Below are 15,189 nucleotides of genomic sequence, written 5' to 3' on the forward strand. Positions count from 1 at the left end.
ACCTATATACGCCGCTTGATTATAATAATAGAAAAGGAGACTCGGAGAGGTTTGCAAAAAGAGGTAAAACGGGGAAATCGAGAGAAAGAAATTCACGGCCGCGCTTTAAAACGTACAAAAGATGAAAGCGCTGAAACTAGTTTACACTCGCCTCAGTTTTCTAAGCAACTTGGGACAGGCTCCTCTGTTGTTAGCAGGTGCTGAAAATGCAGGATCTCAAGAGGCAGGGAGTTCCGCAGGGCAGCGGCTGCCACACGAAACCCGTGGCCGGGAGCCCTTTTGGAGGCGACCAGAGGAGGCCGCAATAATCTGGAGCTGGCAGACTTCGGTTCAGTTCCTCTCCTAGGAAAGTCCCAGTGTTGTCTTTTGCTTGGGGAGGGCGCTGGAAGGGGAGGCGGGCGGTGGGGGCTCAGGAAACCACAGAGGGTCTTCCGCTGCTCAGGGCGCAGGAGATTGGGCTGTGGGTTCGAGTCAGGGCGCCAGAGAGCGAGCGAGCGAGCAAGGCGTTGAGTGGGACCAGGAGAAGCAGGGGAGGAAGGTAAGATTCGGGGGGGGGGGGAGAGACATTAATTTTTTTGCAGAGGGGAGGGAGTTCTGCTGGAAGACCCCACGGCCTGCTCTTGCCAACCCGGCCGGAAAAGCAGCGGGCAAGCTTTTGGGTGCAACAGAATTCCTCGCCAGGCTGGCACGAGAAGGGGAAACCATGTTCTTAGCTGTGGCGAGAAAGCTTGTGGTGCGACCCTGGAAAATGGGATGCTCCTTATGGAGTCAGGACTGATTGATTGATTGATTGATTACCCAGCCTTCATCCTAAGGTCCCAGGACGCATCAAAACACAATATAATTAAAAACGCCTTTAAGTAACTGACCCACCACTGAAATAAGGCGGGTCCTAAAAAATAACCCTCGAGGGTCAAAAGAAGTCAAGCCAGAGAATGAGAGTCTTCGGCAAGGCGCCGCTCCTTAGGCAGGGAGTTCCACAGGTCAGGGTCGCCACAGAGAAGTCTTTCAGGTGTTGGGGGGTTTGAATATTTCAGGGCTTGAAGTGGGCCCGGAAATGAAACGGGCAACCAGCGCAGCTCTTTTGAAACAGAGGGGATGGTAGACTTGCAGCACTGGAAAGGCACCCGAGGGTCATCTAGTCCAACCCGCGGAGATGCAGGAACTTGAACTGAAGCATCCATGACAGATGGGCACCCAATGGTCAGGGATGATGGGAGTTGTAGTCTAGCAAGAGTGGGAGGAGGGGCGCAAGTTTCCCACCCCTCCTGGGGCAGAAGAGATTCGTTAAATCCAGGTTTGTCGCTCCTCGCCAGAAGAGGAGGCTCGCTTCCCCCTTAGTCCCATTGCAGGGATTCCCCTTATTCTGCCTGTTGGGTTTCCAGCTTCCTGGGGCTTCCCACTGGAATTAATAGGCAAGACCAGGAGCCTGAAGACGCGCCCCCCCCCGCCTCCCCCAGGAGGCCAGCCTGTGTTTCTGGGTCGCCCCCCGAGGCACCTCAAAGCCATTTCCCTCGGGGTTTCTGCTTGGAAGGTCACAATCCAGCTGAGCTGTCATTTGGGGCACATCTGGACATTTGAGGTTTCATCCAGTTTGGCGAACAGCATCAGCCCAAAGGAAAGTGAGAGAGAGATCGACAATCTAACCACCCTAACTCGGTATCGCTTGCAGAAATGTTTGGTTCCATAGCAGGGGGCTAGACTAGATGTCCCTTGAGGGTCCCTTCAAATTCCGTGGTGTGGTGGAATATAGTTCCCTCCATTGCCTGCTAGGAAACCTTCTCTGAGACAGACTGCAGTTGGCTCGGGGGCTCATAGGACCCCTGCTACCCCAGCTCTGACGTCAGAGGCCCTTCTCCCTGGCCTGCCCCTCGGGACCCTCGGGTGGGCAAGTCCTGGCTGGGCGGGGGACACGGCAGTGATGCTTCTGAAGCTGCTTGCAGGAAGCCCCAGAGACACCCCCCCCCATAAAAAAAGGTCAGGGAGGAGCGCAGGCCTCTCTCAGCATGCAGAAGTAAAGCAGGAATTCTGCTGGCTTGGCTTCCCAAGGAGAAGGAACAGCATTCTGCACGTGCTCAGAGACAACCTTATTCTTTGCTCGAGGCGATGCGCTCAAGCTCAGCAGGCGCGCCTCTCCGCGCCCTTTCCCCCCGACATCCCAGACGGGACTGAACAGGTTCCCACCTCATCCTCAAGACCCTGGGTGCGCGCCATCCTAACGCAGACGTGCGGCGTCACCTGCACATGGCTGCACGTATTGTGCGCGATGTCACACGCGCCATGTGCAGCAGGCATGTACCTGGGGCATCGCAGGTCCGTGTTGCAGCGGCCAGCGGTGGCAGCTCCTCTTCCGCCATCTCTCTGCAGCCAGCGAGACCCCCTTCTCATTGGGGAGAGAGACTCTGCCTCTGTGCCCGAGCCCCCCACGGAAAGGGGGCCTCGCTGGCTGGCTGCGGGTGGGGGGAGCTGAACTGTTTCTCTTGGAGGCAGGACCACCGCCGCCTGCCAGCTTTGCCCACTGACTTTGTGGGTGCCCGCCCCCCCCCCATTATATTATTCTGGGTGCAGTTGGCTCCCCTGTGACTGACTGCCTCCCTCTCTCCCCGCCTCCCCAGCGATGCTGCCTTGCGCCCTGCGCGTCCTTCTGGCGAGCCTGGTGGCCGTGGCCGGAGCCCCGGACGCCGCGCCGCCCTGCGAGTCCGAGATGAACAAGATCAAGGACCTGCTGCAGGTGAGCTGCGTGGGGCGGGGGCTGAGCAGCGTCCCCGCCGGGCTGCCCAAGGACACGGGCATCTTGCTGCTGGGCTCCAACCGCCTGAGCCGCGTCTCGCTGGCCTCCTTCCAGCACCTGAGCGCGCTGGTGGAGCTCGACCTCTCCAACAACAGCCTGAGCGCCCTGGACACCGGCGGCGCCTCGCTGCCCGGCCTCCAGCAGCTCGACCTGTCGCACAACGGCCTGCAGAGCCTGCCCGCCTTGCAGGGGATGCCCGCGCTGAAGCGCCTGGCGCTGGCGCACAACGCGCTCTCGCGGCTGCCGGAGGGGGGATTCCGCGCCCTGCGCGCCCTGGAGGATCTGGAGCTGCAGGGCAACGGGATCCGGGATCTGCCCGAGGGAGCCTTCGAGGGGCTGCAGAAGCTGAAGGACGTCGATCTGGCCGACAACCTGCTGGAGGAGCTGCCCCGGGAGCTGCTGGCCGGGCTGGGCGGCCTGGAAATCCTGCGCCTGGAGAGGAACCGGCTGCAAAGGGTCCCCGACGGCTTCTTCCCCCCGGAAAACTACTTCGCCTACCTGTACCTGGCGGAGAACCCCTGGGTGTGCGACTGCGCGCTGGTCTACCTGCGCGACTACATCCTGGGGTTCGAGACCAGCGTGTATACTCGCGTGCAAGGACCCGGGAAGGAGATCACCGAGAACAAGCCCGAGAGCGTGGAGTGCCAGGCGCCCGCGCCCGAGAAGGGGCGCCCCGTCATGTACTTCCAGGCGCACTGCCAGGGGCCCGAGGGAGACAGCGACGGGGGCCAAGGGGAAGGGGGCGCCGCCGCCACCACTGAGCCCCACGACACTGCCCACACGACACTGGCCTCCAGCACCGCGACCACGAGTGTCCGCACCACAACCTCCACCGCCGCGCCGACCACGCGTGTCCGCACCCCACCCTCCACCGCAGCGCCGACCACGCGTGTCCGCACCCCACCCTCCACCGCAGCACCGACCACGCGTGTCCGCACCACAACCTCCACTGCAGCACCGACCACGCGTGACCACACCCCACCCTCCACCGCAGCGCCGACCACGCGTGTCCGCACCACAACCTCCACCGCTGCACCGGCCACGAGTGTCCCCACCACACCCTCCACCGCCGCGCCGACCACGCGTGTCCGCACCCCACCCTCCACCGCAGCACCGACCACGCGTGTCCGCACCACAACCTCCACCGCCGCGCCGACCACGCGTGTCCGCACCACAACCTCCACCGCCGCGCCGACCACGCGTGTCCGCACCACAACCTCCACCGCTGCACCGGCCACGAGTGTCCACACCACACCCTCCACCGCTGCGCCGACCACGTGTGTCCGCACCACACCCTCCACCGCTGCACCGGCCACGAGTGTCCGCACCCCACCCTCCACCGCCGCGCCGACTACGCGTGTCCGCACCACACCCTCCACAAGTCGCATGCACCCCGCAACAACTCTCCGACCCCTTCTGACGGCGATGGCTGCCACTTCCCATCCTCTGCCAAGTGCCACGGCCTCGCCAGCCCTGCCACCTCTCAGCACTTCAGCTCCCAGTCGCTGCCCTCCTCCCCCCCCTTGCCACTGCTCCTTACTGCCAGCCACAGCCCCGCAGCGGAGTTGGCACTGGTCGCCCAGGAGCTGGGCCGGCTGGCTGGCTGCCCACTGCTGCCTGCTGCGCCTGGTCCTCTACGTTGTCTGCCTGGCACTGGCGGTGCTGCCCACCTTGGCTCTGCTGTGTTGGTTGGGGTGGCTGTGTGCCAGCTTGCCGCGCCCAGCCCTGCGAGGTGGGCGGGGGCCCCGGCTGGTCAAGTACCGCCAGCTGCAGCAGAAGGAGGGTCTCCCAACGCAGGGTCCTCTCGCCGTGCCCCGCACCTACCGCGTCTGCAAGGTGTTTGAGGCCGCCCCCTCCCGCCACGTCAGCTGGCTCTTCGTCAGCCTGCCGGGGCCAACGCAAAAGTGGCCCTGGCAACGCCGGCGAGGCCGGGCGCCCTCTGCCTACAGCTTGGATCGCGGGCAAGACGCCATTGGGGCTGTGCGGGTGAAGCATGGCACCGGCACTTTGTAGGGAGGGCCGAGGGCTAAGGGACCCCCTGCGAGTGCAGGGATGGAGAATCCTAGAATCGGAAGGGACCCCGAGGGTCATCTAGTCCAACCCCCGCCAATGCGGGAATCTCAGCTACAGGCATCCATGACAGGTGGACACCCAAGCCTCTTAAAAACCTCCAAGGAAGGAAGGAGGAAGGGAGGCCGTTCCATTTAGAGGCAGGGCCTTTTTGCACGAAAAGAGAGAAAATGAATTTGTAATGTCAGGATCTGAAGACTGAAAATAAAAACTGGTTTCCAGAAGATAGAGTGGTTGGATTTTTCTGAGCGGATACTGCATATTATCTTTCTTTAATCTCTTCTTTCTCCTCCTCTTCTTACTTTCCTTTCTCTTTCGGTCTCTCTTCTTTTCCTTTCTTCTTTTCTTTTTTAAAAAATAGATAGATGTTTTATTTCAGTGTTTTATACAAAAAAATATGCTTTGTAATGCGTATGAACTGCTGTATATTTTGGAATAAGTACAGTGGTAGCTAGGGTTACATATGCTTCAGGTTACAGATGCGATACGATATCTTTATTGTCATTGTCCCATACAGAACAATTAAATTGAAAAATCTACTTAAGACATTCAAAACCCTTAAAAAACTCTGAAACCCCATTTTAAAATACAATATACTATAGAGACTCCTTATGCTGCGTTTGGAACCAGAATTGCATTTGTGTAGAAACTGTTTCTCAGGTGGCTAATCCTGGCCTTTATACCCCTGTACCTTCTTCCAGAAGGCAGAAGCTGAGAGAGATCATTTCCGGGGTGCGCACTATCCTGCGCTATCTCTGCAGCTTCCTTATGGCACCTGGAAGCACAGATTTGATCCAAGGTGGGAAGAGTGAACCCAATTATTCTCTCCGCTGTCTTTACAACCCCGGACAGCATTGTTTTTCCCTGGCCGTGCAGCTCCCAAACCACACACACAGAAATAGTACCTCGGGTTAAGAACTTTGCTTCAGGATGAGAACAGAAATCGCATGGCGGCGGCAGCAGGAGGCCCCATTAGCTAAAGTGGTGTTTCAGGTTAAGAACAGTTTCAGGTTACGAACGGACCTCCGGAACGAATTAAGTTCTTAACCCCAGGTACCACTGTACCAATATATTTTTTTCCTAAGCACATATGCACATGCGCACATAGATATATGTACTAAAAAGTGTGGGGGGGGCACAGTCACAGTTTGAACATAGGGAGAGCCTGCAGGATCAGGCCAAAGGGGGCCCACCAAGTCCAGCATCCCTCTCTCACAGTGGCCAACTTGATGCCCAATATGGGAAACTAGCAAGCCAGATTTGAGCATAGCAACCGCTCCCCCGTCCTGGGATTCCCAAGCATTATTGTCCAGCTGCCCTCGGCTGCCCTCTCCTCCTCCATGAATTTGTCCCATTCTTTTTTAAAAGCCATCCAGGCTGGTGGCCTTCCCTGCCTCCAGTGGCAGGGAGTTCCATAAGCTTAACTCTGCACTGCGTGAAGAAGGGTTTTGTTTTACCTGCCCGGCACCTTCCAGCATTCAGCTTCATGCCATGACCACGTGGGAGAAAAACATTTCTCTAGCTGCTTTATCCAGGCGATGCATTATATTTTTATAAACTTCTAGCTTGCGGCCGGAAAAAAGGGGTCAGAGGAACTCACTCCCACTGCTTCAGATGCCTCCCTGCAAAACCCAATCTCAGAGCAGGAGACTCTTCCATCTCAGAGTCGTGGGTCTGAGCCCCACGTTGGGTAAAAAAGATGACTGGAGGTTGGACTAGATGACTCTGGTGGTCCCTTCCAGCTCAGCAGTTCTAGGATCCTATAAATCCAGTGGTTGCTGACCATTGGAGAATGAATCGGCGCCTTTGAGCGGGGTCTGGCCCAGTTCCTGAATAAGACTAGATAGTAGGGGTTTTTTTTGGGGGGGGGGCAACGGGCTGACTTGCAAGGGGCAGGAATGTGCCGCAAAAGTTGTGAGAGAGACTGAGAGGTTTTGCTTCGGTGCCACATAGAAGGTAAAATAGCTATATAATGAATTGAAAAAGGTATTTAAATATAATTTTAGTAGAAAAACCAGAGGCATTTTTGCTGGGGTTAATTGGTGAGGAAATAATAATAATAAAAAAGATGTAAATTTGTTCATGTATGCCACAACGGCTGCAAGAATACTTTTGGCCCAGAAATGGAAGCAGCTGAAACTTCCTACACTGGAAGATTGGCAGATAAAGATGGTTGAGTACAGCTGACAGGGAAGATCCGGAACTGGCGTGACAAACTGTTTCAAAAGGACTGGAGCAAATCTATATTTTATATGAAAGAAAACTGTAAACATTTGAACACGTTTGTAGGTTTGAGTTTGGTAATGTGGAAATAAGGAGCTGATTTACGTATAAGGAGGTGAATGTCAAAAGAAGATATAAGGTAAAAAAAAGAGGCTATAGAAATGTGAAGAAATTGTAAAAGTTGTTTGGAAGTCAGAAAGAGGGAGGGAGGGAAGTCGATGCTTTGTTTAAGCAATGCTTTAAGTTATGGATTTGTGTTGTGAAATATGGAAAATTAATAAAAATTATGTTAAAAAAATAAAATTAAAAAAAGGTAAAATACGTAGCTACCACTGGGCTTAAGGACTCAGCACCAACTCCAGAAGGGAAAGACACCCACCACTCCCTTGGGGAGATTTCCCTTGGCAACAGAGTGTGGGGAAATCACAGAACTGGAAGGGAACCCCAAAGGTCATCTTGTCCAACCCCCTTCGATGCAGGAACCACACAGCTAAAGCATCCCTGGCAGGTGGTGGCCCCCCCACATCTGTTTAACCCCCACCCCAAAGGGAGAGCCCGCCACCTTCTGTGCCACCGCCAAACAGCTCTTGCCAGCCGGCACTGCCAGGAAGTTATTCTCAAGGTTGTGTTGGAATCTCCTTGCCATTTGAACCCATTGCTTCAGACCCGGCCCTCTGGGCAGAGGTCATCTGCCCTGCACCCCACATTTAGGCAGGATCCCCCATTCCGCAGTGGGTGGGGAGGGGGCTCCTCTGCTTTCCACCCCCTCGTTAAGCACCGATATATCTATGCAGGTGCTTAACGATAGATATAATGGTCTCTCATTTCTTATTTTCGGCACCCACAACGGTGCGGGGGTGTGGTAATTGAATTCGACCTCTTTCCAATAAATCTCTTCGGATAGATTTATGGCTTTATGGCGTCCAGCACACTCCCTCTGCGCGGGCCTCTGTAGGTCGTAAAATCATCAGCAGAATTGCGCAGCATGCGTGTGATAAGGGAAGAATTCAGAGGCGTCAGCTTCTGTTTCTTAAAGTTCTTTATTGCTCCAAAAACACATATTTACACAGATCAGAACCCATCTGAATGCAACTGCATTTTCTCTGCTCCTTTCTCCGGAGCTGCACAGTTAACAGAAACTGCTTTCGATTTCCACTGAACACAGACAGCGATCCAGGCTGTTCACGTCACATCCTGGCTTACGTTCCTGGTAAGCCCTCCCCTTTAGAGCCGAGGCACAGAAGGTTAACCCTTCACTGCACTCAACAGGGGGGCCCTGCGAGGCTGCAGGTAACAGCCATGGTTTTGCAGGAGAAAGGATGAAATGCTAAGAGAAGTGTGTTGGGGGGGGGGTTACCCCAGAAGAGTGAAGAAAGGCCCTGATCTCCCCCCCCCCCCACCATGCCTCTCCGCCCGCCAGTCGCTTACCTTCCTTCCCAGCCTCATCAAATGCAATAAAAAAATAAAGGGGGGTCCTTGAGCTGCCCACACCTGAGCGACGTTCTGGACCTGAGCAACTGGGTTATGGATCTCGCTGGTCAGAAAGAGCCAGGGGTCGCTCCTTCCAGGAGAGAGGCTTGGGGCCCTCGTTTCTACGGGACGGCCTCTCCTGGTCTGCCCCGCAGAGGACCTCAAGGTCCATGAATAAGTTTAGAGGTCCCAGGCTCTAAGGAACTCAGACTATCCTCCACCAGGGCCAGGGCCTTCTCAGTGATGGCTCCGACCTGGTGGAATGCTCTGTCCCAGGAGACCAGGGCCCTGCAGGATTTAACCTCCTTCCGCAGGGCCTGCAAGACAGAGCTATTCCACCTGGCTTTCAACCTGAACTTAGCCTGATCTTTTATTCCCCTTCCTTCCCTTTTATGAAGATTACCTGCTCTGGGATCCCACAGCTAATTCTCCCCTGGCCTCCTCGCTGGCCCAAATAGGACTCATTTAGCCAGCTAGCCCTGGTGACTCACTAATGTTTATTGGATGGATTTCACCCCCCTAAATTGATTTTTGAATTCTGAATTTATTGTTATTCACGTTTTATACTGTATTTTATGCTGGTTTTTTGTTGCCTTAATCGTTTTAAATTTGTTAGCCAGGGTATAAGTAAGTAAGTAAATAAATAATAAAAATAAAAGCTGAGTTCCCCTCACAGGGTTGTCCCACCACCAGGGACCTAGACCGGACCTTCTATGGAGCTGATCAGCCTCGCTGCTTCCTTGTGAGTAAACCACAACTCTGGTGTTGGGTATAGGCAAGGACTGGTCCGGTTTTGGAACCACAGAGTTCTGGTGTGTTGTATGTTCTGATCTGACCTGCCTGCTTTTCCCTACTCCGGTTATTTTGAATAAAGTTTCCTAATTTGACCACCAGTGTGCGTGTGCAATTGTCAACCTTGGGGTTTTTAGGATCCACCACATGCCGCTTGGAGTTCCTGGGAGTTTAGGATCAGAGCTAAGAAGCCAGGATGCTCTTCTGAGATCTGGGAGAGATGGGAGCATGAGCTGCCCTTACTCTCCGAGTAACTTGCAAGGAAACTGCCTGGGAAATGCAGAGGGTCTTGGCCTGAGAGTCCCTGGGTCTTAGCGGATTTAGTGGGGTCTGCCAGGGAAACGAGCAAGTTGCCTTGATCCCGGACCAGGATAAGGCAGCTGGCCCTGCTTCTCCCAGCAATTTGCAGATCGGTTGAACAGAGGGGTGCTGGGTGCTCAGGCTGGGAACTGCTTTGCTGCCTCTGCTTCGTACACCTGTAGGAGCGTCTCCATCCCCATCGTCCAGCCTGGACACTGAGGTCCAGCTCCGAGGTCCTTCTGGCGGTTCCCTCCCTGTGAGAAGGGAGGTTACAGGGAACCAGGCAGAGGGCCTTCTCGGTGGTGGCTCCCGCCCTGTGGAACGCCCTTCCACCAGATGTCAAGGAAATGAACTTACTTTCAGAAGACACCTGAAGGCAGCCCTGTAGAGGGAGGTTTTAAATGTGAGATGTTTTATTATGATGCTTTTATACCTGCTGGAAGCCCCCCAGAGTGGCTGGGGCAACGTAATGTTATTGTAAATGTAAGAAAAGCTTGCCAGGTCAGGTCTCTGGCCCATTTGGCCCAATATCCTGTTCTCACCAGGTGACTCTTTTGGGAAACCTGCAAGCAGGATCCAAGCATAAGAGCCAATCTCTCCTCCTGATATTCAGAAGCCTTGCTGCCTCTGTCTTTGCAGGCACAGAACAGCCTGTTAGAATTCCTGCTCTGTGATTGCAGTCATGGGATTGTGGTCTTTCACATATGGTTTGACTCCACAAAATGGGAAGTGACGAAAAAAAGATGTTTGTGTTACTGTGTTCCATGAAGTGGGACTATTGTCCTTTCTCCTTTTTCTCTTTGCTGTCTGATGCTAGAGAGAGAGGGAGCCATGTTGCAGCGCTCCGTGTTTATATGTAAAGAAAGTACCGTATTTTTCGCTCTATAGGACGCACCGGACAATAGGACGCACCTTGTTTTAGAGGGGGGAGAACAAGAAAAAAAAAATCTCCCCCTCTCTGCGCAGCGCCCCTTCAGCGAAGCGGCAGGAGGCGCTGCGCAGAGAGAGGGAGAATTCCCCCCCTCGTTTTCCCGCTCTAAAACAAGGTGCCGTTCAAGGTGCGTTCAGTCGCCTTCAGGCGGCTACCTTGGAAGCCTGGAGAGCGAGAGGGGTCAGTGCACACCAACCCCTCTCGCTCTCCAGGCTTCAGGTTCCTTTCAACCTGCTCTTTGGGGCTGGCGGGGGGAAGCCCACCACCAGCCCCAAAGAGCAGGTCAGAGAGCAGCGGAAAGGCGCAGGGGAGAGGTTCCTGCTATAGCCGCCCGTCACCTCTCCAGCCGGCAGAGGGTCGCGGGGCTATGGTGTCTTCGCTCCATAGGACGCACACACATTTCCCCTTCATTTTTGAAGGGGAAAAAGTGCGTCCTATAGAGCGAAAAATACGGTAGATTAGCCAAAATGCTGAGGTTTCATGCTGAGCCAAGGACTGGAGATTGCCTGGCTTACCAGCCGGTGGGCTGGAGGCAGCTGGGGGCTTGCAAATGGCCCCCGTTCCCTTGGAAGCGTCCCAAGAGCCACTTCCAGGTTCCTACCGGGTGCAAGGATAGAGAGACCTGGGCGCCCTGGGAAAAGAGAGACAGCCACATGAGGAGGACTCACAGATTTTGGTTCTTTTATTAAACAGATGTTGTCTTCATCATCATCATCATAATCCCAAGGCCACCGCTGATTGCTGGAGGGCGGGGTGGGGTGGGGGGCTGCTCCCTTCGCCCACGCTGGGGTCCGGGAGGGTTATATACAAACGCAAGCGAAAATACACAAGAAACCAAAGTTGCCCAAGGAAGGGGGGGGGGGGCGGGGAGAGGGTTGCGCAAGGGGATCTGGCCTCGTGGCCCCCGCCTCTCTCCAGCAGCCGGCCGTCAGCGCCCCCCATGGAAAGCCCCAAACCCAGGAAGGAATCAACGGGGGGGGGGGGGCAGCAAAGACAGGCTGTTTGCTTCTGCTTAGGGAAGAAGCCAACTTCACCTCCTGTCTCCCCCACAACACCCTGGGAAGGAAAAAGCTGCCTTGAAGAGGCCTTGCAGGGTTTTGGGGGGGGGGGGAGACGCTGCCAAGCCCCCCCCCCAGCTTCCTGCTCCCCCTTCCCAATCCACTAACCACCCTGATTAGGTGGGCCCAGTTAAAGTGCTTTGTTAGTTAATTACTTAATTGCCATTACAAAAAGGAATAATTAAAGCAAAATATACACAGCTGCCCCCGTGGGTGGCTGGGGGGCGGGAGAGAATTCTGATATACATCCAACACACGTCCCATGGCTGGCTGGTCGGGGGGGGAGGGCAGGTCAGGAGGGGGGGCAGTGGTTTTGCCCCCTCATTCTCAGTCCCTTATCACTTCCCCACGGAAATGAGGGGAGGGAACGACGCCAGCAGGTGGAGGTGCTTGCCACGTGCTGCAAGATTATTTTTTTGGGGTGTGTGTGTGGGGGGCGTGAGTTTCACAAAGCCAGAGAGGTCTGCCTGCAAGGGAGATGGGGGAAATGGCTCAGAATGGGAGAAAACCCACACTTCCTCCTCTTCTTCTCTCTCTCCCCCCTTGCAAAAGTGGCCCCCAGCTACTCCCCACACCCTGTCCCCATAAGCTGTGGGGAGCTGCAGCTTTCCCTCCTCTGATTGGAAGATAGGAAAGGGGGGGACGGACGGACGGGACTCCCAGCTGCTTTTATTTACATGATTTGGCTTTGATAATAAAACCCTGCCCCAGAGGCCGTTCCATGCCCCCCCCATCCTCTTTGGGACACTGAAATACTGCTGAATTCTGGGATGAGAAGGGGGGGGGGATTTAGGCATCGCTCCCCCACGCCCCTCCCCAACCGCCCTGAAGTGGGACCACCACGACAGGCAGCAAGGGATGGCTGCCTTTTTCAGGACCGGACCCTTCCCAGCCCAGCCATGCACCCGACTTCTTTCCTATCAGAAACAGAAGAGTTAAATGGGGGCGCCGAGGCCCCCCAAGGGTGGCCGAGAGGAGGGGAGGGCGGGACTGAGAAGTGACCCGCCAAGGCATCGCTTTCGCTTTCACGGGGTGGTCTTCTCTGGGCCGTCTTGAGCTCAAGCGGGGCATCTGACGAGACCCTCCTCCTCCTCCTTCTCCCCCCCCTCCGCCACGGAGTGGGGCAAGCAGGAGGGGGGTGGGATGGGGCGAGCCCCCTGCCCTCACCAGTTCATGATGCAGTTCCTGTTCAGGGTCATGAAGTAGACCTGGCTGCTGCCCCCAGAGCGAACGGAAGCGAAGAAGACCTGCAGGGAGGGACGAAGGAAGAGAGGGAGGAGGAGGTGAAGGAAGAGCAGGCGGTCAGTGGGGGTCAGGAATCACCCCCCCCAAGTCCCTCTGCAGTCAAGCAGTGGCCCCCCCAGTGCCCATGCTAGCTGGCTCCGATGGGAGGTAGTGATCAGATGGGATTACTATGAGGAATGATAAAATATGCATCAAGCCACTGTGTCCGCGGTGAATGCATTGTGTCGACAGGGTTCAATTCATTGACAATAATTTCTTTGTCCCCACGTGGGGTTTTTTGAAATGCTCAGAGGAAATCTGATTGGCTCTTATGGACACTGTGTAAAAAGTTTGTGAATAAAACGACCTGGGCTGAGGGGTGGAAACACAGGTTATTATACGCACTCCTCCCAGAGTCTTGCTCGTCAACCCTCCTGTGTATTTTTTTTTTTACTTTAAAATAAGGTTTAAAATCTGGGGGCGTCTTATACACGGATAGTGCATATGCCCATTTTCTAAATGTGGGGTCCCCCAAAGTCTTATACACGGGGGCGTCTTATACACCGAAAAATATGGGATATATGCAGTGGCGTATGAACATTATGAGATGAAATAGCTATCCACTTCTTTGCTTGAAAATGAAAGTAAGCCCTACACTGTCGTGCCGGATCCGGCCTTCATAGGCACAGCTAAGCACCAGGACTCCCGAGACAGACGCTTGGGCCTGATCCAGAAGCCTGACTGATGCAGCAAAGAGGAAGGGGAGATTGGCGGGGGGAGGGCCACGAGCACCCCCTCCTCTCCGGGTATCTCTTCCACCCTGCAGGCAGCAGCAAATAGAGCCAGCCGGGATGGTGCAGTTGTGCCTTGAGACAATAAAACACACACAAACACACACACACACACACACACACACACATGCCCCACCGGCCCCCAGCTCTCTGCTCAAGTGGAGTCTGGCGGGGCTGGATCCAGGAGGCGTGACTCGCACCCACCTTGTCGTTGCGCTCGCACAGGAACTTCAGGCGCTGCGCCCGCTTGTGCATGAAGACGCCGTCCAGGTGCCCCGTCTCTACCGAGCGGATCTCAATGGCTTTCTCGCCCCAACCCATGATCTGATTGGAGCAGATATAAGCTGAGGGGCAGGGGGAGAGAAAGGGGGACACGTGAGTCTTCCTCGTCAAGAAGGAAGACAGGAAGCGGCTGCAGCTCAGCAATGGGTCCCGAATGCAACTCTGTCACGGGATGCCCCGGGGGCCAGGAGAGCCTCTGCCCAGCTCCAGCTGTTCTGCCAGCTACAGCCCCTTTGGGGCCCAGGAGACATGGCCACCGCCCTCTGGCAGCTTCCAGATTAGAGTACCGAAACACACGCTGTGTAGTGGTCAGGTGGGATTGCTATGAAGAATTATGAAATATGAAGCAAGCCATTGTGTCTGCGATGAAAGCCTTGAGTTGACTGGGTTTGAGTCATTGACAATAATTTCTGATCCAATCCCAGAAGCCTCTCCACCTCTGCCATTTGCTTTCTCTAGGCCTGACAGGCACGTATAAGCATTCTGAAACACAGGCCAGTTGCTTCATCAGGCATCCTCAGTACATAAGGATGTAGTTGTTAATCTTTAGGTGGATCTTAAGGGCCAGGAAGAGAGTTCACAAGGAGATGGTAAATACTCTTTCCTTGCCTTCCTTTCTTCCTTTCCTGCCCGTTTATGACCTGAATGCATTCCTCTAGTCCTGTTTTATTTACTCTCACATATGCATGCATGCTCAAAGTAGTCTTTGTAGTTAACAGGATTTCTTCTGATCTGGCTTTGTCCCACATCAGAGGAAATCTGATTGGTTCTTATGAACACTGTTTGAAAGTTCTTTTGTGAATAAAACGACCTGGGCCGGAGGGTGGAGAGGAATTATTATTATATGCACTCCTCCCAGAGTCTTGCTGGTCAGGCCTCGTGTGTATTCTATTAATCAGGGTCCAATCCTTCCTTGCTTTTGGAACGAAACACATCGCGCCCCCCCCGAGCGCCCCCTGCTGCTCCAGGCTTACCGACAGAGGTGGGCATCTCCCCCCACTGCAGCACGACGTCCTTGATGATGCGCCCGTAGGTGTTGACGTAGACGCCCTCGTCTTCGTAGCAAAGGAGCATCTCCATCCCTTCGGTGTTGGTCAGGAAGATGATGGCATGGGGGGTGACCTGTGACTGGATCTGGGGCGGCAGGAGGAGGAGGAGGAGAAGGAGAAGGAGGAGGAGGAGGAAGAGAAGGAAGGCTTAAATGAGGCCCACCAGCCAACCCCCACAGCCTTCTCCCCTCTTCCGCCCGCTGGCCAG

General features: G+C 55.0%; 2 protein-coding genes across 11 annotated transcripts in view; one reads left to right on the plus strand and one right to left on the minus strand.

Annotated features, from left to right (window-relative positions):
* The first annotated feature begins 347 nt into the window (after positions 1-347).
* GP1BA (glycoprotein Ib platelet subunit alpha) lies at positions 348-4,965 on the plus strand. Its single transcript, XM_083408855.1, has 2 exons — positions 348-538; positions 2,616-4,965. Exon 2 carries the CDS (start codon positions 2,618-2,620, stop codon positions 4,802-4,804), a length of 2,187 nt encoding a protein of 728 aa, XP_083264981.1. The 5' UTR covers positions 348-538; positions 2,616-2,617; the 3' UTR covers positions 4,805-4,965.
* A 6,273-nt stretch (positions 4,966-11,238) lies between these two features.
* MINK1 (misshapen like kinase 1) overlaps positions 11,239-15,189 on the minus strand; it is a 57,232-nt gene continuing 53,281 nt past the window's right edge. For all 10 annotated transcript variants that reach the window (XM_083410035.1, XM_083410034.1, XM_083410031.1 and 7 more), the window contains 3 exons: positions 14,907-15,066; positions 13,855-13,994; positions 11,239-12,882 (listed from right to left, as the gene is read on the minus strand). In XM_083410035.1, coding sequence (XP_083266161.1) covers positions 12,799-12,882; positions 13,855-13,994; positions 14,907-15,066 — 384 coding nt within the window. In that variant the 3' untranslated portion in view covers positions 11,239-12,798. The remainder of the gene's footprint in view (positions 12,883-13,854; positions 13,995-14,906; positions 15,067-15,189) is intronic.

This window comes from Podarcis tiliguerta (genome assembly GCF_965153285.1).
Source record: "Podarcis tiliguerta genome assembly, chromosome: 13".
Classification (NCBI taxonomy): domain Eukaryota; kingdom Metazoa; phylum Chordata; class Lepidosauria; order Squamata; family Lacertidae; genus Podarcis; species Podarcis tiliguerta.

What these genes read in the sequence shown, in the direction of transcription:
- GP1BA (XM_083408855.1), top strand. Translation starts at nt 2,618, where the DNA reads ATGCTGCCTTGCGCCCTGCGCGTCCTTCTGGCGAGCCTGGTGGCCGTG.